The 23,303-nt window shown below is 30.4% G+C and overlaps 1 protein-coding gene across 5 annotated transcripts in view; it reads left to right on the forward strand.

The window, feature by feature from the left end:
• Positions 1-361: 361 nt before the first annotated feature.
• The window catches only part of mtSSB (mitochondrial single stranded DNA-binding protein), a 30,834-nt gene continuing 7,892 nt past the window's right edge, over positions 362-23,303 (forward strand). The window contains exons 1-7 of one of the 5 annotated variants that reach the window (XM_076481223.1): positions 362-534; positions 4,496-4,616; positions 7,726-7,822; positions 9,657-9,776; positions 10,495-10,582; positions 12,048-12,136; positions 19,091-19,140. In XM_076481223.1, the coding sequence (XP_076337338.1) occupies positions 4,581-4,616; positions 7,726-7,822; positions 9,657-9,776; positions 10,495-10,582; positions 12,048-12,136; positions 19,091-19,125 (465 nt within the window). In that variant the 5' untranslated portion in view covers positions 362-534; positions 4,496-4,580 and the 3' untranslated portion in view covers positions 19,126-19,140. Of the gene's footprint in view, positions 535-663; positions 729-4,495; positions 4,617-7,725; positions 7,823-9,656; positions 9,777-10,494; positions 10,583-12,047; positions 12,137-13,384; positions 17,861-19,090; positions 19,141-23,303 lie in introns of those variants that run through there. The other 4 variants (XM_076481225.1, XM_076481221.1, XM_076481222.1 and 1 more) reach the window with 4 other exon arrangements.

Below are 23,303 nucleotides of genomic sequence, written 5' to 3' on the forward strand. Positions count from 1 at the left end.
TCTCTTCTTGTCGTCTAATGAAAAAAAATCATAGAAGGATTTTGAACATTTCTTGACTTCTATATTGCCAGCTTTTTGAATATTACTTTTCAATAGCTCTTAATAAATATGGTTGTTAGTCTTTGGAAAATCTGATTATTCTGCTTTCTACTTTGCATACTGTTAATAAGAGGTTATACTTTCGTTGACAAAAGTTTCAAAAAGAGAAGTATACTTTAAAATATGAATTTAAAAATTCCATATGGTGTGTGCGAAGCTCAATCAATTAAAGTATTACATGTTGTTTCTAAATTCATCCTAAGGAATATTTTTTCTGGGTAAATGTTCCGCTTTTTAGTTTACCTATTTTACGGAATGTTAGGGAGTGCGTTGGCTTGGTGCTGCACGTTGTTCTGCTAAACCGCGAACACAGTATTTCCGATTTTGTTTAGTACCTAACGAATGGAAGTATATTAAGTTGTCGATTTGGGGTCCAACAAACATTTTTCTGTGAATTTTCATTTCGATATGCTGTTGTATGCAATCAAGTAACAAGTTAGTAATTTTTTTTTTTTTTTTTTATAAATAACCGAATATTAAAGTACGTTTATAATCAATGAAAATGTTATCTAGTTGTACATTTATTGTTGCTGCTAATGTGACTATAACTTACTCTAGTTACCAGTATAGTATAACAGGACAAATATCATAAATAATGTGAATAATTGATAAAAACTTGGAAAGGCTTGGTAAACTTCATAAATATTAATTATATAGTCAGACTGTTTACGTGATGAGAAATAATACAAACCATGTTTTATTCAAACCAAAAAATTAAATGAATAAAGTTAAAAACATTTACTGAAAATTAGAGTGAGATAGTATTTGGCTACACAGTGGACATTTCATATATCATTATATAATAAGTACTTATTTGAAAATTGTACTCTTAGTATTTTAGTCGTTATAAAAAGTTTGTATAGTAGTTGAGCTTTAGTATTCAACTAAGTTTATTAATATTATTTTAAAAATTCTGAAACAAAAGCTTCATACTGTTTGGAAGATTTGAAGTATGGACTTTTGTTAACTACTGATAAGCAGATATTGGTTCATGTAATATACATATTTGAAAAACGTAATTACGTTAAAATTAAAAACTCTAATTTTATGATTATATTATAAGAAAGATTTTTTTTAAATATTTACTTTTTTAAAACTGAATATTCATGATCATTGGTAACGTCCAAGTTTGTTTTAGGGTAAGTTTATGAATCTAGTACACATAAGTACCAGCAACACTGTTATATGAGGATATGTTAAGATATGTAAAGTTATTTTTTTCTTGTAAAAAGAAGAGATTATCAAATTATCAAAGGCTTTCTGAAAGTAAAGGTAATAAAATTCACAAAATTACCATCTTAACAAAAATAAGCAGAAGTTCTATAAAAATATTCCAATAAATAAATACTGAAAGAGAAAATTTGAAAAAGATGTGAGAATTGGTAATTGAATTAATTTACATACCAATTTCCCAAATATGTTCCTAATTATTAGCAGTCACAGAAGTCTTAGCACTAGTAATTATTTGCTGATGAAAGTAAAACTGAAAAAAGCTTGTAGAATGATTTGCTGTTTACAATAGTTGATATTATTAGAACTTAATTATGCTTTAAGAAAGTAATCAGTGATTTCTAGAAAAATAAAGGGAGGTTTAAAATTTGCTTCCCATTTTTCTCTTGTTGATTTGCACAAACTGCCTTGAAGGACCAAATGGTTCTTCATTATGGATGTGATGCTCCTCACTTGAGAGAAATAGCTTAGACATTTAAACTAGAAAGTATAAATTTTAATAAAGACATTCAGAGTTGTTACGAATTTCAACAAAATTCTGTCACATTTAATATTGAAAGTTACAAGTTTAAGCTTTGAAGGTCTAGATAAAAACCAGTTTGTTAATAAAATTTAAGGACAACAAGGTACGTCTTAGCCATTCTAGTGTATGGTGACCCATCCATTTAATTGAACTACATTGAATCATTTATCATTGTCAAAGCCTTTATCATTTAAATGTTTATCAATCATTTTTTTATACTTACTACCTCTACCACATCTGTAAACATTCCTTTATAAATACCAACTGCCACATCAGTAAAATAAAACTTACTTGAAGATAATTCCCTCCCTGCCACAATTTAAATATACCCCTCTGTCCCACTGTTCTCACCATTAAGTTTGACAGATGACGATACATCATCATTATCAACTTTCTTAACAGTTTTAAACATCTTTTTCATATCCCCTCTTACCCTTCTTCTTTTTATCAAGAGAAAACAATATCAGAGAACTTTACCTGTCCTTATGTGATAATCCTTCCACCCCAAATATCATTGTAATAGCCTTTCCAACAATTCAATGCCCTTCCTCAGGTAATGAACCCAAAACAATACAACACTCCATGTTAGTCCTAATCAATGACATTTACAATGAAAATATAACCTTTTTTTTAGAGTTACATTCAATATTTCTGTAGATATAATCCAAAATACTATTTGTGTTACCACTGACAACAACATACTACTTTGATAACTTAAGAAACTAATTAATTCTTACTCCAAGGCTTTTTTTCCATTACATTGCTAAGGTCATCCTATTAAAATTGTACTTATAACATAAATGACAATAATCCTAAGATATTACTTTACATTTATTATAATTAAATGCCATCTTTAATTTTTGTTCAACTTACCAAATAATCTAAATCCATCTGAAACCTTAATATCATCATGAATTTAGGCAATTTAATGATCATTCCTATGTATATGTATATATCTGTGCTATTGATATAAATTAAAGGATAAAGGTTCTAAAAATAAGGCCTAAGATATCCTACTTTGTGAACTTAATGCAGTTGTACTGAACTATAGTTATAACAATCATCTGCTTTCTGCCATCCATCTATATATCCATACAATGAGCAATCTTATCTCTCACATCTATAGAGATAATGTTTTTAACAAGACATATCTGGTACCTAATCGAATGCTTTCTTAAAATACACATATACTAAGTCCACATTTGTTTCCTCATTAACAGAAATGGTAAGTACTTAAAAAGATTTATAAGGCAAAATTTCCCTAAGAGAAATTGTATTGATTATTTGAAGTTATTAAGTGATTTTTCAAAGCATCTTTTATCAGATTTTCACAAACGTTTATCACCACTAATATACAACTAATAAGCCTGTAGTTATCAGGGGAATTTTATTTCCCTATTAAGAGAATCAGTACTTGCCAACTTTGAACCTACTGACACCTACCTGTTATTCAAGGACTTGTAACAGATATTAGTAAATGGTGCATAGATCTAATCCTTAACCCCTTTAAAAGCTCTTGGAAAGAAATATCTGGTCCAAAACTATTATTGTTTTTTATGCTTTGATATTTTTTCGTGGAAAGCTCAAATTTGATGTTTATGTGATATATGCTGTTAGTTTTAACAAATATTTTCTTCAGTAGATATGTGGGTGCTCAGTGTAATATTTAACTTGAATCATTGTTATAATATTTTTTAAGATGACCTCATTTGTTTAAATTAAAATTGCCTTCTGTCACCTTACTTTTTCAGAGAAATTTTGTCATTGGGAAATAAACTGAGAAAACATTGAAACTTAATTTCCATCAGTTCTTTTAACTTAGGCTTAACAGTTATATATTTTTTTCACTTTCTTATTTAGATAAATGAAGAAACAGAATTATAAAAGTAAATTTATACCAAGATTTCAACAAACTGTAATGTTTGTCAATCTTTATGTGTTACTTTGTATTGATAGGAGAAAGGCAAGTAATTTAGTTTATATTCTGAATACAATAAGACAAGAGGACAAAAGTTAAACATTTGTGGTAAAAAATGTTATGCCCTAGTTAAGACATTTTCATTTTATAACAGGGTTCTTTGATGTATGGAACAAATCACCATTAGCGGTAGTGAAACCCTGAATGCACCTTTGTTTACACATTTAAAAGGAAGATAAGTTTTTGAAAAAGAAAGACTGGTTTTATATTTTTTACTTTTTCACAAGGTATTTGTGTTAGAACAGCCATAAGAGATTTAAAAAGTAGACTGCATTGTTAAATCAGTTGAGTATCCCCATTGTTGTTGATATTTTTGGCTGTAAATCCAATAATACCTCATGAGGTTTGACCAGCTAAAGAGATTTGGTTAGTCCTAAATAAACATTTTGAGTTAACAATCGAGAACAATAAAACGATTTTTATCATGAAAATTTAGTAATAAATGACAAGTAATAATAAACAGTAATTACATTTAATATAATAGCACAACAAATATTATTAATTAAAGCAAAAATAAATAAAATAACATACATTATTTATGAAACCCATAAAAAGTAGCTCTTGTTTTAAACTATATCCATTCATTCATATTTAATTGGAAGCTTGATTTCCGTAAAATAATAATTATGATCCTCTATCATAATGTATCACTTTTTTTTTTATAGAAAAATATACTTAATATAAAATCTTGCTGAATATTGGTTTCATCCTCAAAAGTTATAATAGCTGAGGAAAAACCCTGAAAACATTATGTGGAAAAGAGCAGTGATATGTTTTCGTCAACAGGTGAGTTTAAAAGATTTCATTTGTATATCGTTTTTTAGTTTTCTTAGATATTCCTCATGAAAAACTACATTATTAGGCAAGAAAATCATTTATTTTGATTCTATGCAGTAAGTAATATTGAAGTTTCAAAAACATAGCTACAAACTTATTAAATAATGTACTAACATTTTTAATGCCTCTTGTCACCTAGTACCTGGTAATTATTTATTTAGTTAAGACGTTAAGTATTTATTATAATTTTATATCCTCTTGTAATTCATAGACCTGTTTAGAAAATGTAGCCTTAGGAACCATTCATATAGTACTTTGTCTTGTCTAACAGGTATTTTTAAATTTGAAGACACTGTAGAAACAAAATGAGTAACAATAGTTAACAGAGAAATAGTCACAACTTAACAGTAATATTCATGCTTATGTTATAGAAACAGAAGAAGTAACAATAGTTAACAAGAGAAATAGTCACAACTTAACAGTAATATTCATGCTTATGTTATAGAAACAGAAGAAGTAACAATAGTTAACAAAGAAATAGTCACAACTTAACAGTAATATTCATGCTTATGTTATAGAAACAGAAGAAGTAACAATAGTTAACAGAGAAATAGTCACAACTTAACAGTAATATTCATGCTTATGTTATAGAAACAGAAGAAGTAACAATAGTTAACAGAGAAATAGTCACAACTTAACAGTAATATTCATGCTTATGTTATAGAAACAGAAGAAGTAACAATAGTTAACAGAGAAATAGTCACAACTTGACAGCAATATTCATGCTTATGCTATAGAAACAGAAGAAGTGACAATAGTTAACAGATAAGTAGTCGCAGTTTACAGTAATATTCATGCTTACATTAGAAATAAAAGAAGTGACAATAGTTAACAGAGAAGTAGTCACAGTTTATAGTAATATTCATGCTTACATTAGAAATAAAAGAAGTGACAATAGTTAACAGAGAAGTAGTCAAAATTTATGGTAATATTCATGCTTACATTAGAAATAAAAGAAATAACAATAGTTAACAGAGAAGTAGTCAAAATTTATGGTAATATTCATGCTTACATTAGAAATAAGAAGAAATAACAGAGAAATAGTCACAACTTGACAGTAATATTCATGCTTATGCTATAGAAACAGAAGAAGTAACAATAGTTAACAGATAAGTAGTCACAGTTTACAGTAATATTCATGCTTACATTAGAAATAAAAGAAGTGACAATAGTTAACAGAGAAGTAGTCACAGTTTATGGTAATATTCATGCTTACATTAGAAATAAAAGAAGTGACAATAGTTAACAGAGAAGTAGTCAAAATTTATGGTAATATTCATGCTTACATTAGAAATAAAAGAAGTAATAATAGTTAACAGAGAAGTAATCAATCTTAGAATATATAGTCTAAGGATATACAGAATTTGTATTTTATTTTATTTAATCCTTTTGCAGCATTCTTGGTATAATATGCCACAGTTCATGTGCACACATGTTAAGTATTTTTACTGTAAATTTTAATGCTCTATGCAAATCTTCACAAAAGTTTGTAGACCTTTAGTAAATATTATAAGTTCTTTGTATACAAGAAATCAGTTTTTGTACTAAAGATTTGCTTGTGAGAATATCAAGTTTGTTTCATTGCTAGTCCGAGTGCAAAGAGATTTCATGTTATGATGAAAAAAAACTCTTCTTCATCCGAAAAACTTCAAATATTATTTTTGTGCTCTCTGGAACCTCCTAAATATATCTAATGTTTATTTTCATTAGTAATTTATATTTTGTTTGTTATTTTCTCTGTTATTCACATGTCATGTATTGAAGTAAGTGTATGTAAGGGACTGTTTCCAAAAATGGAAAGAGATGAATGAGGCCACTGTATTTGATTCAGTACATAAGCCATATCTCAGAAAAATATTTTATATCTTAGATATTTTAGCTTGTCAGTATCAGTAAGTCGAGTTCCTAATTCCTACAAAACTATAGACTTAGTATTTTGACATCACAAACATCGAAATTTGGCCAGTACTACATTCAGCATACCATGTGACTCCAAAAATCGATCTATGGGTGTGTTCTTTTATATTTATTTTTAAATTAAGAAATTATCTCATACATCATATTGAAGCTTGAATTACAATATATAATTTGATACCAAACGTATTGATAAAATTTTGAATGGAACTCAAGAAAAGCAATGACAAGGATTTTGTCCCGTGAAAAGGTTCAACTACTTAAAATTAATTCTGTTAATTGTAGTTCTGCTTTGAAATAAAACTAAACTGTGAAGGTCTTCAAAACTAATCACAAGCTAGAAGCTTCTGGTACTTCAATGTTCACTCTAAATACACTAGTTTTGTTTGTATAATAGTTACATAATTCTTCCTTAACATTTAGAAAACACTTCTATATTTTAAGAAGCAGTTACAGAGTTTGTACACATTGGTCATCTTATATTGATGTGCAAATTATAATTACTCGTTTTCTTTATTTTTAATTTATTTTTTGAAAAATATGTATGAGAATTAAATCATGTTTATTTATGATGAATTTGTTTTTTTTTTTAATAGAACAATATTTGCTGTATGTGCCAGTATGATTTAGTGGCAAGAAAGAATAATGCAGGAGCTTTGTGTGTTCCATGTAGTTCAACCAATATTATTTAATAAGTAGATATATACAAAAATGTATATTTGTACAATAAAACATTAACCCTTTATTTTGTTTCCTGTGAAACTCATAATCTTGTAAGTACATGGTAAGATTATTTTTTTCTTGTATGCTGTATTAAAAGATATTAATTAAAAACTTCCAAAGGGTTTTTCATTGCTGTCTTCTGTCAGTTATAGTTAGATATTTTGTGTATAGTTCTCTTTTAAAAGCAAATCTATAGGGAAATGTTTTAAAATATTAGTATTGGATGTTCTTATAAATTTTGTATTAAAAAAGATCTCTGACCATACAGTATTTAAATATCTGTATATAATAATAATAATAATAATAATAGCTCAACTATTTATAGAATATGATCAGACAGTATTTAACTATTAATCAATTAAATAAAGAAATCATTAGTTTTTTTGACAGTCTACAGTTGTTTATTTTGTTTTACTTACAGCTTTATCTTCAACAAAATGTGAAATGCCCTAAAAATGTTAATTTTATGAAGCCATTATTTCGAAACTTTTGTGAAGAGAGAATATATACTGAGAAAAGTAAGTTTACAGTTTTACATTCAGTGTTTTCATTCATTAGGGAGGGCCAGTATGGCCAGATGGTGAGGGTGCTTGACTCATAATCTGAGGGCCCCAGATTCGAATCCCTGTCACACCAAACATGCCTGCCCTTTCAGTCATGGAGGCATTATAATGTGACAGTCAACCCCACTATTTGTTAGTATTGCCAAGTGTTGGCAATGGGTGGTGATGACCAGCTGTCTTCCCTCTAGTCTTTAACTGCTAAATTAGGGATGGCTAGTGTAGATAGCCCTCATGTAGCTTTGCGCAAAATTAAAAGAACAAACAAACAAAACAATCATTCATTAGGGAACTAGTTTTATTTCCATAACTGTAGTATATCATTTATCAGTAATAATTAAAATAACGTATTAATCAACCTTTCTTACAACCACAAAGTGATTTAAACTGAAGATTAATTTACGTAACTTACATCATCCTATAAGAAAACACTGACTGGATTTGATACACTTGTTATAAGTGATATCGAGTTCAAAAAGGTAGAATGAAGTGTCTGTCTTTTTCAGTCAAATCCATGTAAATTTAAAATTATGGTAAACATTTATTGTCTAATACAGGATCTGACCAGTGGACTGACTTTGAGTATTTAAGAGTTAATGAGTTTCAGAATTAAACTGCACACTCTTGTTTTTATATTTGAATTAATTAGCCTGTTAGATGATGTAATGTTTTAGAGTTAGTGCATTGACCAATGACTGGACTTTGAAGCAAGGAACTGGCAAAATATAAGTCTAGTCAACAAACAAATTACAAGTAGTATGAAACAACTAGAAAACTGTGTAGGTAAGTAACAAGAATATGGCAATTTCTTGAGTTTTCATCTGTTTCTACTATTGAAACACAGTTTTCAAGGTACAATGTATTTTTCCTATCCTTTAATTTTATGTATATAGAAATTGTTTATATTATAATTCAAACTAAAGAATATGATGAAACCTGCTTGAGATCTCTGACATTTTAGTACCTGCTTACAATAAAGTTTATTATTTCATGCAAGTTTGAGTCCTGTTTTTCCCTCTTTGTTTGAAAATCCATACAACATCCATTTTTTTCATGCTTTTGTCCCTCCTTTTTGAGGAATATTAATATAAAGACTGAATAAAGTTATGATTTTATTTCTGCCATTTGAGTGAAATAAATTATGTTCAAAATTCTTTCTTCAGACACCTGTATTACATTAAGGTAACTGACATGGAATTATTAATATGAGAGAGGTTTTAAGTTACAAGCAGGAGAATTCAAAAATAATTTCTTGAACATATAAATTAAAGTTCATTTGAGTTGTGTACAATTATATCAGTCTAGTACGTGAACTAAGTTGCTCTTTTTTACTGACCTGGTTGATATCGATTCAAAAGTGAATCAGATTGTAACAGTTAGTGGAGCTTGGTTATAAAGTTATCATCTGTGTTCAAACCAGTTGATACTGTTTTATAAAGTGTAGCAACATGATACTCTGCAAGGTTTAAACCAAGTCATGCACTTGTCATAGCTTTGTCCCATATCTCACTTACAGGTTTGGATAGGTATATGATCTATACCATTTTCATTTATTTTGTTGTACTTCATTAAGGCTGGTTTTATAAATGTGTATATATATCTTGTACATTGGACTTGGGCCATCCTGTTTCATAAAACTAGTTAATCTCATATAAACTTTAATAAAGATTTTTCCTTCTTGATTTAGTTGATATTTTTCTTAAATTTTAATCACATCCTCATTGTTTCTTCAAAACTATAGTTTGAACAAGAATATATAAAGCTTGGTCATATAATTTATTTTTTTTTACAGGTTTGAACCAGGTCATGCTTCTTGGTAGGGTTGGTGTTGATCCACAGTTGAGAGGAACAGACTCTAATCCCGTGGTCGTGTTTACACTTGCAACAAATACAAATTACAAATTTGAAACTGGTGAGATAGGATTGTTTTATATGTTTCTCTCTAGTACTTTTGTACTACCATTGTAAATAATGTGTTGATGTAGATGTACTTTTAAAATAGAATAACATTTTCCATTTTCAAGTGTAAGTGTTTAATTTTAATTTAATATAACAGTTTTGTAATGGCTGATTTCTTGAGTTGAGTGGTGTGATGTAACAGATAGGTTTTGTATCTGGACTGCAGATGACCTAGTGGTTCTTATTATGTTTTTTGAGTTTCTATCCTAATTAGTAAATGATTTCAAAAATTAATTTAAAATCTAGCAGTATATATCTAAATAGTAAGTTTATATATTTAAATGATGTTTGCAATTTAAGTAATAAATGAATAAATGTTGTGATAAAGAATTTCTGGTTTATTGTAAGAAGGCAATTTCTCTCAAACTCTTACTTGAAATAATTTGTGCTTTTTTGTAAACATTCAGTACATTCAATTTGTAGTTCTTTACTTTTTAGGGTTAAAATGCCTTTTGTATAAGAGCTGTACGTGTTAGTGATATTACTGTAATCTGCTTTTAGGTTGTGTTGAAAGACTATTTTCTGTTATTATCTGAAAAAGGTTTCAAGTTATGTTCCTACTCATGTTGCATTTTTCTTTCATTAATAAATACTTGTGACTGAAAAAAACACAATTTACATATGATGCTTACAATACCCTAAGATTTATTTATTAAACTATATTGTAACAGGTGAAATTCAGCAGAAAACCCAGTGGCACAGGATCAGTGTTTTCAAGCCATACTTAAGGAACACTGTGTACCAGTATTTGAAAAAAGGGTGGGTGCTTAGTGAAAAATGAATTTTTTTGTAATTGTAGGCAGCTTGATGTATTAAAACTTTTACACCATAGAAATGCCTAAAGTTTACTATCTTGAAATTTAAATTTTTGAGTATAGACCATTTATATATCTGAAAAACTGCCAAACAAATTTTTATTTAATAACTTTATAACTTCAAAGTAGTGATACACACTTTGAAGTGAAGGGTGATATGCATAGAAATTTTAATTTTTTGTAGCAAATTTTTCATTTCTTAAAAACTAGCATACCAGTAAGGTTATAAATTATAGAAGCTTTTGAATTTTATTACATTCATGTGTGTTTCTTGAAAGCTTTTTACTGACTAATTATTACAGTCAACAACAAAGAAAAATAGTAACCTGACAAATGAAGATGTATATTATAGTAGAACAAGTTGTATTTACTAGGCTATGAGTGTAAAGGCATACATATCAGTAATGTATAATATTTTATTGTCACACATGTAAAATGATACAAGATATTAGTAATAACAAAAGGTACAAAAAGTATGCCAAAATATTATCTATGGATTTTGAAGAATAAATGGGATGGTGTCATCATTCTAAACTAAAACTGTGAGTTGAAATACAATAACTTTTGCTAGTTCTTTTGGACACTGTAGTTAAAATAACTAATTCTCTAATGTAATAATAGATGCTCAGAGTTGTTTTCTTTTACAATGAGAAATATCGTTATTGCATAGCAACAAAAGTATGCTATAATATAATACACACAAAGTAAATTATTGATGAAAGAAGTGTTCATAACATATTATTTTCGATATTTTGCTGTTTTTATCTATAAAACTGATGATCATTGGAAATCAGAGCTGTTTTTTGAGCATTTTAGTACCAGATTAAGAAACTAAAACCAAACCATTAGCAGGAAAACCTCAAACATGACTATTAAGTTGATACTTGTAAATATGGATGACTTTCAGATATAATATGTAATATACTAAGAGTGATTTTTACACAAAAAATCCAGTAATTACATTCAGAATAAATTTAGGAACTTATTTAACTATATTTATTTGATATTTTAACGGTTATGTTACAAAATAAGTTAGATTTTCCTTGTTAAAAATAATTTTGGCCAAGTATTTGGAAAAGTGAGAATCAGTGTATTTTATTAATTCCATGTGATATTGTTAAAATGAAATTACAGTGAAATTTTTGTATCAAATATCAAAATAAATGAACTTCAGTTATATCTCTACATCTTACTATTGTAAGTACTGTGGCTTAAAATACTGATATGAAGTTGTATGAAAGTAGCTATTTATTTAAATATCAATTTTTTGGTAACTTGGTCTTGATTGAAAATCAATTTAAAGTTGTCAAGGATTCTAATGTTTAATTAAAGCTGCATTATAGTAAATTTGTAATAATATATATATATATATTTTTTTCATTTACTTTATGTTTGAAATGTGACTACAGAATTCGTGTCTACGTGCAGGGACGTATCATGTACGGTGAAATCATTGACCAACGGGGCAACCAACATGTTACAACAACAATTGTAGCAGGTATGTTAATTAGGATCATGAAACCTCAAGAATTTCTTTATTATCATTACTTTTTTTTTTTTTAAGTGATTGAAATACAGGATTGTTATCAAGAGAGTTCCCACATTGACATGTCTTATCTTACAAACATTATGCCACAGGAAATTGTAATTGCACAGAGTTTTAAACATTCCATGTAAATAAAAATGCCAAAATTGTCAAATAATGCCATCAGAGGCACCACTTTGACATAAAGTCAGATCAGTCAAGGCAACTGTTAAAAATACACTGTTTCAACATCCATAATACATTTCCTCTGAGATAGCAGACAGTATAAAAATAATGTACTTTTTGTGTGATACACTGGCCACTTTCTTGACAACTGCATTCTTTAGGTCTGGAATTATATGAGGATTCCCATGGTACAAACATGAAATTGGTTACTGTTAGTTCCTGCAAATGGGTGAATATTCATTAGAAAAGTGATATCGAATAGTTCAATTCTGAAAGTCATCTCACTAGAGGTATGTTTCACGTGGTTGTTACTAGTGTGGAGGGACACCATCCTGTATGAAGCCTTGTACTGAAGCATAGGAACCACTTTTTTGTATGAACATTGATAGTGCAGGTTTGTAGTCTATGTGCTGGTGAAAAAAAAAGTGTGGTCTTTAAACCAAGTCAGCTCTGAAACTACATCATGGAAATGAGTAGAAACTGTTTCTTATGAATTTGCAGTTTCCTGTGTTGATGATTCACCAGTCTGTAAAATTTTGGAAAGCTGTTGTTTATTAGCATTTAGTTTTGCCAAGAACTACAACACAAAATTGACACTGGGTTAAATCTGTCTCTTTCAGTAATTTAACATGGTGCAACTTGGGAAAAAAAAAAGAAGAGAGACCAAAGTTGAATGAAAAGCCTCATAAACAGTTAACACTGGCAAATCCAGATGCTGGATGATGTGATATACATCACTACATCCATGTGCACTTGTGCTGGCTTGTTTTACTATGGCATGATCCAGCCTTAGCAATAACATCAGTAGGTGGTGGTGGTCTGTCTATACATGATGTATTACAAGTCCAGCAAATATCCTCATACTTGTTTATGAACTTGTAGCATTTCATTCTAATTTACATCTTTGCACCTTTTTAAGTTTCATATTGGTTGAATGTGCTGCTTTGTAATCAACATCTTTGTTTATGCCCATTGCAATTCAGGCCTTGAGAAATCTAATTATGCACTTATTTTTACCAATTATTTTTAATACAGGATGAACTGAAGTTGTCATATGATGGGATGAGTGCAATTATTCAGAAGAAATATACTAGTCTAGGGTAAAAATGTGTGCTAAGTGAACTTTGCAAACAGTAAGTATGAAAATGTAAAACTGTGGGAGAAAAATTGCAAGATAATTATGGATTGTTGCTGAAGGCAAGTGCATATCTGTTATTCTTGGCAGTGCTGTATACAGTTGTAAAGTTTATTTAAACTAATTGTAAGACTGGTCTTAGTTACTGATTATTTTCTATATTAAATGAAGTGTTTTTAGATGTAATCTGACAAGAAATTCAAGTGTTATATTGTTGTCTGTTGTAAAAATGTTAGACATTCAAAAATAGTGGTCATGATAGTGAAGAGAAAGTAAAAGACAATGAAAGGGCTAGAGTGCAGAAAACAAAATCATAGGCAAACATGATAAGATTGAAAGAAAGAGATTAGTCAAGGAAAACTAGTTAGAAGAATTTCCTTCATTGAAAGTTGAAAATGATGAACTATATTGTCAGTTTTTCAGACAATTTTCAGAACTTTTACATCAAGGTTTGTCGCTACTTAAAGGTGTCAGTGCAAAATACAGAGAAGAAACATTAAGATATCACAATAAAAGTGCTAAACATGTCAAATGTACTCAATGTAGGAATGTTTCAGACAAACCCACAGAAACACAATTTAAAAAGATAATTATTAGATAAAAAAAAATATTGTTAAATATGAAGAAGTCATTTAATACAATTTTCTGTAGCAACAGATAATAAAATATTTGTGAAGTTTCTAAAATTATTAACTCAACAAAGTAAAAATAGTGTTGAAATAGAGATGAACTATTTGAATGACAAGGCATTATAGATTTTTGTTTCACCACTTAAGAGGTTTTGAAAGATGAAATATTGGAAGCTAAACTGAGGCCAGATTTATTAGTGTCCTCACAGATGGATGAAATAACAAAGAAATGATTAAACAGTAGTTATTTTGTGAGGCAAGATGGTAAACTGAACTATCTAATACAATGGCATTTGGTCATGAACACCCAGTTGGAGTAAAAGATGGAACTCTGAAGGTGATTGAATGTGTGGAATTTACACCAGAGGTCTTGGTAAGAAATTTGTCAGAGTAAATACCCATGAGGCAACTGTGAATTTTGGGAAAATGTCAGGTGCTGAGACATTACTTGTGAACATTTAAAAGAAATTAAGAAATGTGGCAAGTTTGTTGCAGTGCACATTGCATTGTGCACAGTTGCAGTTTGTGATAGTGTAAAAGGTTGTGGGTATCTAGATGTATTAGGGAGTGTTTTGAAAATTATCTCAATATTATTCACTAACATGCAGTTTCATTGGATCAGGAATCAAAGCACAATGGTGACTAGCAGATCAGAACATTGGAAGCTCATATTGACAACTATGAGTTAACTCTTATACATTGGCAAGACATTTCTATCATAGGTAAAGATAACAATGCACAGGAAGCAAGGGACTAAGTAAGTGAATTTTTTAACCTTTGTAAACTTCATAATAGACTGGACAGACTTACTATCTGAATTTTCAGTTCCTTTTCAACAGAGAAAAGGTCTGATTTCTGAAGTAGGAAAAGTCTATAAACATGAGAAGAAGATGAGGTACAATATTGAGAAAATTACCAAATTTAGAAGGGGTTGAAGTGACTATGTACAGACAAAGAAGGCATCCTGACAAAACAGACCAAATGAATGATGACACATTCTCCTAAACATCTTGGAGAAGAACTACAATCTCTGTTCAACATATTCAATTCTTATGAATGGCTAAGTAATGATAATAGTCCAGGTGAGTTTAAAGTCTGCAGAGATGAAGAAATTGAGAAATTATTAAATGTATTGCCGACATTTATCAGAAGAAAAAAAAGAGCATGTCATGAAAGAAGAATGGTAGGACTTGAAAATGTGTATCACAAGAAATCAGGAAATTTCAGCAGACCTGTTACAGTTGCACTTGAAAGCTTGTTGTCAATGAGGAAGCTGACCATTTAAGACATGTTTTGTCCTTAATAAACATTGTGTTGCTACTTGATCTATTGGTGATAGAATGTGAAAGGGGATTTAACCAACTTCATAACATTAAGACAGGGTCAGGAAAATCTCCAAATTAACAAACTTAAGTCTGCTTTGGTAGAAATCAAGGTAGATGGTTTGCACTGTAAACCAACAGAAAGCATTAGTTAAAAGGCCACATATGTGCAGTTTCTATGGGAAGCAGTCATTAAGGTAGATGGTTTTCACTTTAATCAAACAGAAAGCATTGGTTAAAAGGCCATACATGTGCAGTTTCTATGGGAAACTGTCACACAGCCAGCTAATAATCTATATCTGATGAAAATGGTGGAAAACTGTGTTAATTGCATATAAAAATAAGTTTAGGTTTCATGTAGCTTAGCCTAAAATACTCAAAATTTTATAAGTATTATAGCTGCATTAACCACAGACATCATTTTTCTGCACATCACAAGGTTTAAGTAAGTTACATCAAAAAATTTAATTAAATGAATTTCTTTTCTTTGTATACCAATACTTATAGCATGAAAATGTAGCTAATAATTCATATTTTAACAACATATATGTTTAAGTTCTTACTTTTATAAGGTAGTATTAACAAAACCTGTAATTTTTCCTATTGTGAGAATCGGACATTTGGTTTTTAGATATTTTCTCTTTAATTTGTTTACCATCCCTTCCAAGAAGTATGAAAGTAAATGTAAATTACTCATCAATATTAGCATTGCTATGGCAAAGCATAATTTTCATACCCTTCAATTTTATTTGGTTACAGAACCATGAAATAGATAATCAAAACCTTCTTGCCACCTTCTCTTTCAGAAATTGTCAATAGTTTTCTTGGTTGTTAAATACTGCAGTATTCATAACTATTTGGAAACTAAGGTTTTAATCTATCATGATGAATTATATTACATTGTTTTTCATAAAGAGAATTGTCAATTTTGCTTTTAGTTCAGGCTTAATCCCCATGGGGAAACACAATGACAAGCTCAAATGAATTTTTAATAGCTGTTGTCATTGTCATATTTGGTGTATATTATTTAATTAAATAAAAAAGATTATTTAGTGTGGTACTACCATTATAACATAAAAGTGGTTCTAAGTGTCACTGGGAATCAAGAGCAAAGAAAAAGGAGACAAAGTTAAGTCTTTCCTCGTGTTTCATGTTCGTTCTTTATTTATTAAAGTATCAAAATATGAAACTTTTTACGTTAGTTAAGGTCAGATGAAATCAATAAAAATACATATTTCACAAGGTAATTTGATAGCAAAATGTGCAAGTCACTTAGCATTCAATATAATGTATATAAAAATACTATATGTGCTCACGGATGAATCTTTAGTAAAAATACTTAATTAAAAAAATTGATGTTTTAGATACAAGAGACTTGTATAGTAAAAACCACAGAGGTGCCTCTGGTGGCAGTGTGATAACTGTGGAATTTGCATCCACTAGATAGCTTTAATAAGTTTGTGAAGTTTCTATTTTTTGTAGCTTGGAATTTGTGAGATATGAAGCACTGAATTGAAAAAGACTTTATTCATAATTAACCTGTATTCATCAACAAATTATTCTTTTTACAATCAAAGAGTACAAGTGAAATATTCACAATGGGTTTCATCCTTAGGACCATTTCTTAAACAATATAAAACTGTTTTTATACCAACCCTATTTTTGTAATAGAAAACTGTTAATAGTATAAAACAACAACAAAATTATTACACAGTCAAATTGCAACCTTTAGCTTTAATTTTTTTTTTTTGCTATAAAATTAGACTTGTCTGTATTGTTAGTTCTAAAGATTAGATTAGTTAGAAAAAATAGTTTCAGTAAAATAAATTTGTGGAAATTCAGTGTGATATTTAATTTTAAAAATTGAAAAAAATGCTAAAAATATAGTTCAGTTTTTCATAATTTCAGAAAATTATTTTTAAATGTTCAGTAAAAATAACTTTTAATTTCTGAGATAATTAAAAAGTAGTTAACTTGCACATGTGGTAACTTTCCAGAGATAGCACAGCAGAAATTATTTTGAAATTTACACACCATGTATTATTTGCTTAATTTTAATCGTATTTTTAGGTGTGATCACTAGTTCAAAAGTAACATGTTTTTACATTTAGTTGTAAATTAACGCTTATTTATTTATTCATTAATGTTTGTAGATGATGTGATCTTCTTGGGGAACACAAGTAAAATTGTAGAAAGTGAAGATGAGTAAACTTCGAATATTTTTTAGTGAATCATTGAATCAGTTTGAACTGCTCTCTTGAAAAGTAATGTTTTCTCTGTATATAACAGATCACATATAACATTATAGTTGTTTTCTGTGTTTTTTCAATAACTGATCATCAAAATATGTTGATGTTTCAGGAATGTAAACATGTGATAAATAGTTCATCATTCAGTAAAACACACCAATAAAGTTTGTTATTCTAATAACAGTTTTTTTTAAGGTCATTTCTAATTGGTTAATATTCACTGCACAAGTAAGAAGCAACTTGAACCCTAGAAAAACTGTTTACCACTGTTCTGTTTTTTTTTGCTAAAGTATTTATCTATAAAAGAAGAGAAAGACTTTTAAGTATTCCAGTGATTATATACAGACTATGATGAAATCATACTTCACCCAAATGGACAAAGGACATAATTATAAGTGTCATTATTAAATGAACGCAGTTTAATAGACAATATGTCATATTTGAAACTTATGGAAAATTAATACCTTCAAAAAATAAAAGTGGTCAGGATTGGTGTCTGATAGTATTTGTGGGCATGCTTTTGATCATTCAATATATGGTGTCCAAGGAGATGGTGATTTGCTGGTCAGTCCCTCACAATAACAGTGTTATAAAACCAGACATAATTGTGCATCTTGAGAAATATTGATCTGACTTCACCCACACAAGGTTGTGTAGCTAGAAACAGTACTGTTTCAGTATAATGCTGACCAGTAAATTTGTATCTTAGAAATAAAATAAGATCTGTGTGTCTTATTTATAGAGATGTTTTTTCATTATATACCTGAACTGCTACTCAAATATTAGGATTCATCTATGTTTTATTAAGCATTTTCTTTTAGTTTCCCATTTGTAGAAATATTAGAATTTTGAAACAAGGCATGTAGTGAATTCTAAGCTAAAGCAGATGTAGAACCAAATTTTGCATAATTGTTTATTGACTCCATTTGCTATCCTGAAGTATATATTGAGGTTATGGGTAAAATATTTGTGATTCTTAGCAGCCTCATTGTGCATTGTACTCATTTTGTTTGGTGTCTTTGATCTTACATGACCTTGTCCAAGCTATCTGGGGCAGAGCATAGCTATTTGATTGTATATCCATGATATTTCCATATTGGAATTGCTATTCGCTTTTGTGTTTGCCTGATGTTTAACTTTTGAACAGTTCTGACATTGTGCATTTTAAGTAAAACATTCTGCTTTTTTCCTGTAGGAAACATTGCCTCATAGTTAAATGGAAATCTTATCCAGAAGCAGTCATAAAACATTCCTTCTTTTGTTATTAAATTCCTAATGACTTATTAGATTCTATTTCATATATTGTTTGCAGAAGGTAATAATTGATTCATTTAACTGATTAAGTACTTGTGTTTTAAATTTAAAACCTAACATTTATAAAACGAAAGAAACGTATGGTATTTCAGGTTGTTTTATCCCTCTTCTCAGCCAGAAATCCTAGAAACAGCCCATATACACTGGTGGACAATTCCAATTGTTGTACAAAAGCTATGATAATCAAGTCAGCCAGCTGTGAGTGATATGTGCAAAAAGTCTAAAAAAAAAAAAGTGAAAATGTTCCTTACTTATTTCACTGGCTTTCCTGTTCTTCTCAGATAAAATTCTTAAAAGATAGCCTGTGTACATTGTTGGACACTTTGTAATTAATGTAATAAAAGTTAGGGTAATTGAGCCAGCCAACTTGGGTGATGCACATAATGGATCATCTTCATAGTAAGAGATGTATTTTCTAACAAAAGGTTAATGTGTAAAAATTAGTTGGATTTATTCATAGTTACCAATATTTTCAAGAAACCACATTTTTTTATCAGCTGTAATAGGTACCAACTTGAACTTTTCTATTCACACTTTCCTGTGTCTAGGTACCAACTTGAACTTTTCTATTCACACTTTCCTGTGTCTAGGTAACTTTAACTTTTCCAGTGTCATCTGTATCTGCTTTATTAGATACCAAGTTTAAATTTTCTATTCACACTTTCCTTGTCTTGGTACCAAGTTTAACTTTTCTACTTTTTTTTTTCATGTATTGTATCCAGGTTCCAAGTTTATTTTCTTTTACTGTTTTTGTTATGAATTGTAGCTAAGTTCGAAGTTTAACTATTTTTACTGTTTTTTTTCATAAGCTGTGTCAGGATAGCAACTACAACTTATTAAATGTTTTCTTTATAAGCTGTGTCGTGGCCCCAATCATGCTGTGACTTAAGAATATCATTTTTTCTGGAACCTGCAATGTCTACTGAAGAGTATGTTGCCTTTTTTTTAATTCTCATATGTTAAACTTAAAAACTTCTAAATTAAAGGAAATGACATTTACTAAGTATAAAGAAGGATAATCTGTTACCAAGGGTAAATAGTTGTTTAAAAAAACTTTCTGGTTTAGGTGTCCCCTCTGGATGTAAGACATTTGCCAGTGTTACAAAGGTTCATTTTATCATATTAAGGTTAACAACCCAGGAAGAAAAGCTGCTGGTTTCTGGTACAACAAGATCATTTATATGTGCTCTCTTTTGAGGATTACCTTAGTGAAAGGAAAACAAGGATCAAGTGGTGCAGCACTGTGGCATCTGCCAGGCCTTAAGCTGGATGGGGCAGTTTGTATAGGACTTGCAGACAACCAGAGTGACTCCATCCAAGCTCTGACTAAAGCCACCATTAAAGAGACTGGAAGTACTTGTGGTGAAAAATGTCCACCATCTGGAGCTATCTCACCAGTATGTAATATGGGAAATGCTGAATGGTGAAGGAAGATCACCCTGAGATAGGATCTGTACTAACAACATGAACATGATTCACACAGGAGCTTGAAATTAGGCAGAGTCAGTGGACAAGCTGCCAAGAGCACCTCGTCATTCTGTCGTCTTAGATTAGGAACCTACCACTCATAAGAGCATCAGGGTCCCTACCACATTGTGGCAACAATGTTGTTGACACTTTCACTGAGTGATAATTGAAGAGGCATCTGGGCATGATCATGGTTCTATGTAGATGGAGCAAAGCAGATCACTCAGTTGATGTTTAAAGACACAACAAAAAATGATATTGGTCATTTCCTAAAGTTTTTAGATTAGTAACTAGTTGTACTCTTATATAGGCTGAATGATACTTGTTCTGAATCTAGATAGTTCAGATCTAAATTCCATTAAATACTTGGAGCAACTATGGGAATGTGAACTAGTCATTGCCAAATTATACTGAAGGTTTTGTCTGGTGGAAAATGGAGCTATCGATCACTCTACAATCAGGCTCATAAGGGCCCCATTGAAAGCTTTATTATTTATGCTGATGCTCTGCATCAGTTGTGTGATAGAGAGTACTGTATAATGGCTACTCAGCAGAATGATGTGACATAACCTGAGTGTGAGAAACCTTTACAGGAACAAGGAAAGTATTTCCAGGTTCTCCATTGATTTTAGGTGGGAGAACATTATAACACACATAGACTCCTTCCTACCGCCAGCAACAGATGAATGCTGAGATGCATTGGAAGGGACCTGTTGGTTCAATATGCTAGATCTAACATCTGGGCACTTGCAAGTTAAATTGGATACTGAAGCAAACCAAAGACTGTTTTTATTACAAAAGAAATTGTATGAATATTGCATCATTCTACTTGTGTAATGCACTTTTGAGAAGGTAATGCAGCAATTACTTAAAGATATGCAACAAAAGACGTGTCTGATCTCTCTGTTCATAATGTCATGATGTTTTGTCACTTGTTTCAGTGTGCTGTGAAAAACATGAAAATGGTATTCTAAAATATACAAAGAACTTTCTTTGTATTTTTTAATTAAAAAAAGTAAAACTTATACTCATGACCATAGAACTGTAGTTAATATAGGAAAACTCCATGGAAATTTAAACTGAAACCTATAAAATATACACTAAAACACATAAAATGAAATTTCTAGATCAATTTATGTTGTGTAGAGGAAAATGATCATCGATGGATCTTGCTTAAATAGCAGTAATTCAAGATTGTCCTCAACTTGTGATCAAAGAATTAGTTAAAAGTTTCTTTGGTTTTGTGTTGTATTATTGGTGTCTTGTGGCCAACTTCTCCAAAATTGATTCAGCATTATTGGCTCTTACCAAGATAGAATCATTCTTCTGATGGAATCAGGAGAGCAAACATATTTCAGTTTCTGAAGACTGCAATAGTAAAAATCACAGTCTTAGTATATCTTTAAGAGAATTGTGAAATTCTGCTGGGCACCATTACCACTGACAGTGGAATCAGAGAAGTATTATCACAGGAGAGAGTAGATATTGCAGTTACACACACAATTCCTGAATTGGATACTGTATGTGAAGAAAGAACTGTTTGATGCTATTTTCTTTGAAAACATTTTGTGGCAGTACTTGTAACATATAATGCTCACTGTTCAAGTGGACTATGAATTGCTAAAATCATTGATGAGCTTTAAAATCCTAAAAGGGATTATGGTATGTTGATTATCAACATTGCAAGACTGTGGTTTTATCATACATTATCACCTGGGCTCACAACACTGTCAGACTGTCTCACTAGACAGCGAGATCTTGACCAGTTGTTGAAAACCCAGTTTTGAAATTGTGGTTTTAGTTTGGTTTGTTTGAAATTTTGTGCATAGTTAAACGAAGGCTATCTGCACTAGCCATCCCTAATTTAGCAGTGTAAGACTACAAGGAAGGAAACTAATCATCACCACCCATTACCAACTCTTGGGCTACTCTTTTACCAATGGATAGTAGAAATGACTGTCACATTATAATGCCCCTACAGCTGAAAGGGTGAGCATGCTTGATGTGATAGGGAGGATTCGAATCCTCAACCCTCAGATTGCGAGTGAAGCTCCCTATCCACGTGGCTATACCTGGCCAAAATTTGTGAGAGAGTTAAAATAAGTTCTGCTGTAATGACAATAAGCTGTATAGTAGGAAATTTCATTGGTGGATAGATGTCACAATTAACACTTTTGTTGCTCCAGATAGAGCAACTGAAGGATTCAAACCTAGTATATTATGCAGCAAGATTAAGGATGTATGATTCAGTCAAATACTGAAGGGGATCGAAGTGTTACATGTACTGGTGCTAACTTTTAATAATGACTCTCCTGGCTATTGATAACTTCTGGTCAAGATATTCAGTGCTGGTGTGAGCACTGTACAATGTGTTCCACGTGAAGAAAGCTAACTTCAACACAGTAAATTTCAGCAAGTAATTGATGTTTTCTTCTACAAATAATAGCCCTATATGTTGATGGTCCATTTCCAGAGAGTAAAGATGTCACCTGTATATACTTCTGGTCATTTGCTACTTCACATTGTTCAGTTTGTCCATGTAGGCCATAAGTGTTACACGGGTGGAGCACTGGCTTGCCTGATTCAGCATGTTTAAAGATTCACACAGATTATGGAACTAACTTTAACAGCCAACTGTTCTCTAAGCTGTGTAAATTGTTGGGTACGGTGAAGATGTAAACTTCCATTTATAGCCCCCAGTCTGATTGTTTATTGGAAAAGGTAAACACATGCAACTGTGAGCATCAATAGCTAGGAAAAGCTGCCATACAAGAGGTTCTATTATAGGAGAATGAAGGAAGAAATGGGAACTGGGTGTGGTAGTACACAATGTATGCT

The sequence above is a fragment of the Tachypleus tridentatus genome, chromosome 13, assembly GCF_004210375.1.
Source record: "Tachypleus tridentatus isolate NWPU-2018 chromosome 13, ASM421037v1, whole genome shotgun sequence".
NCBI lineage: Eukaryota > Metazoa > Arthropoda > Merostomata > Xiphosura > Limulidae > Tachypleus > Tachypleus tridentatus.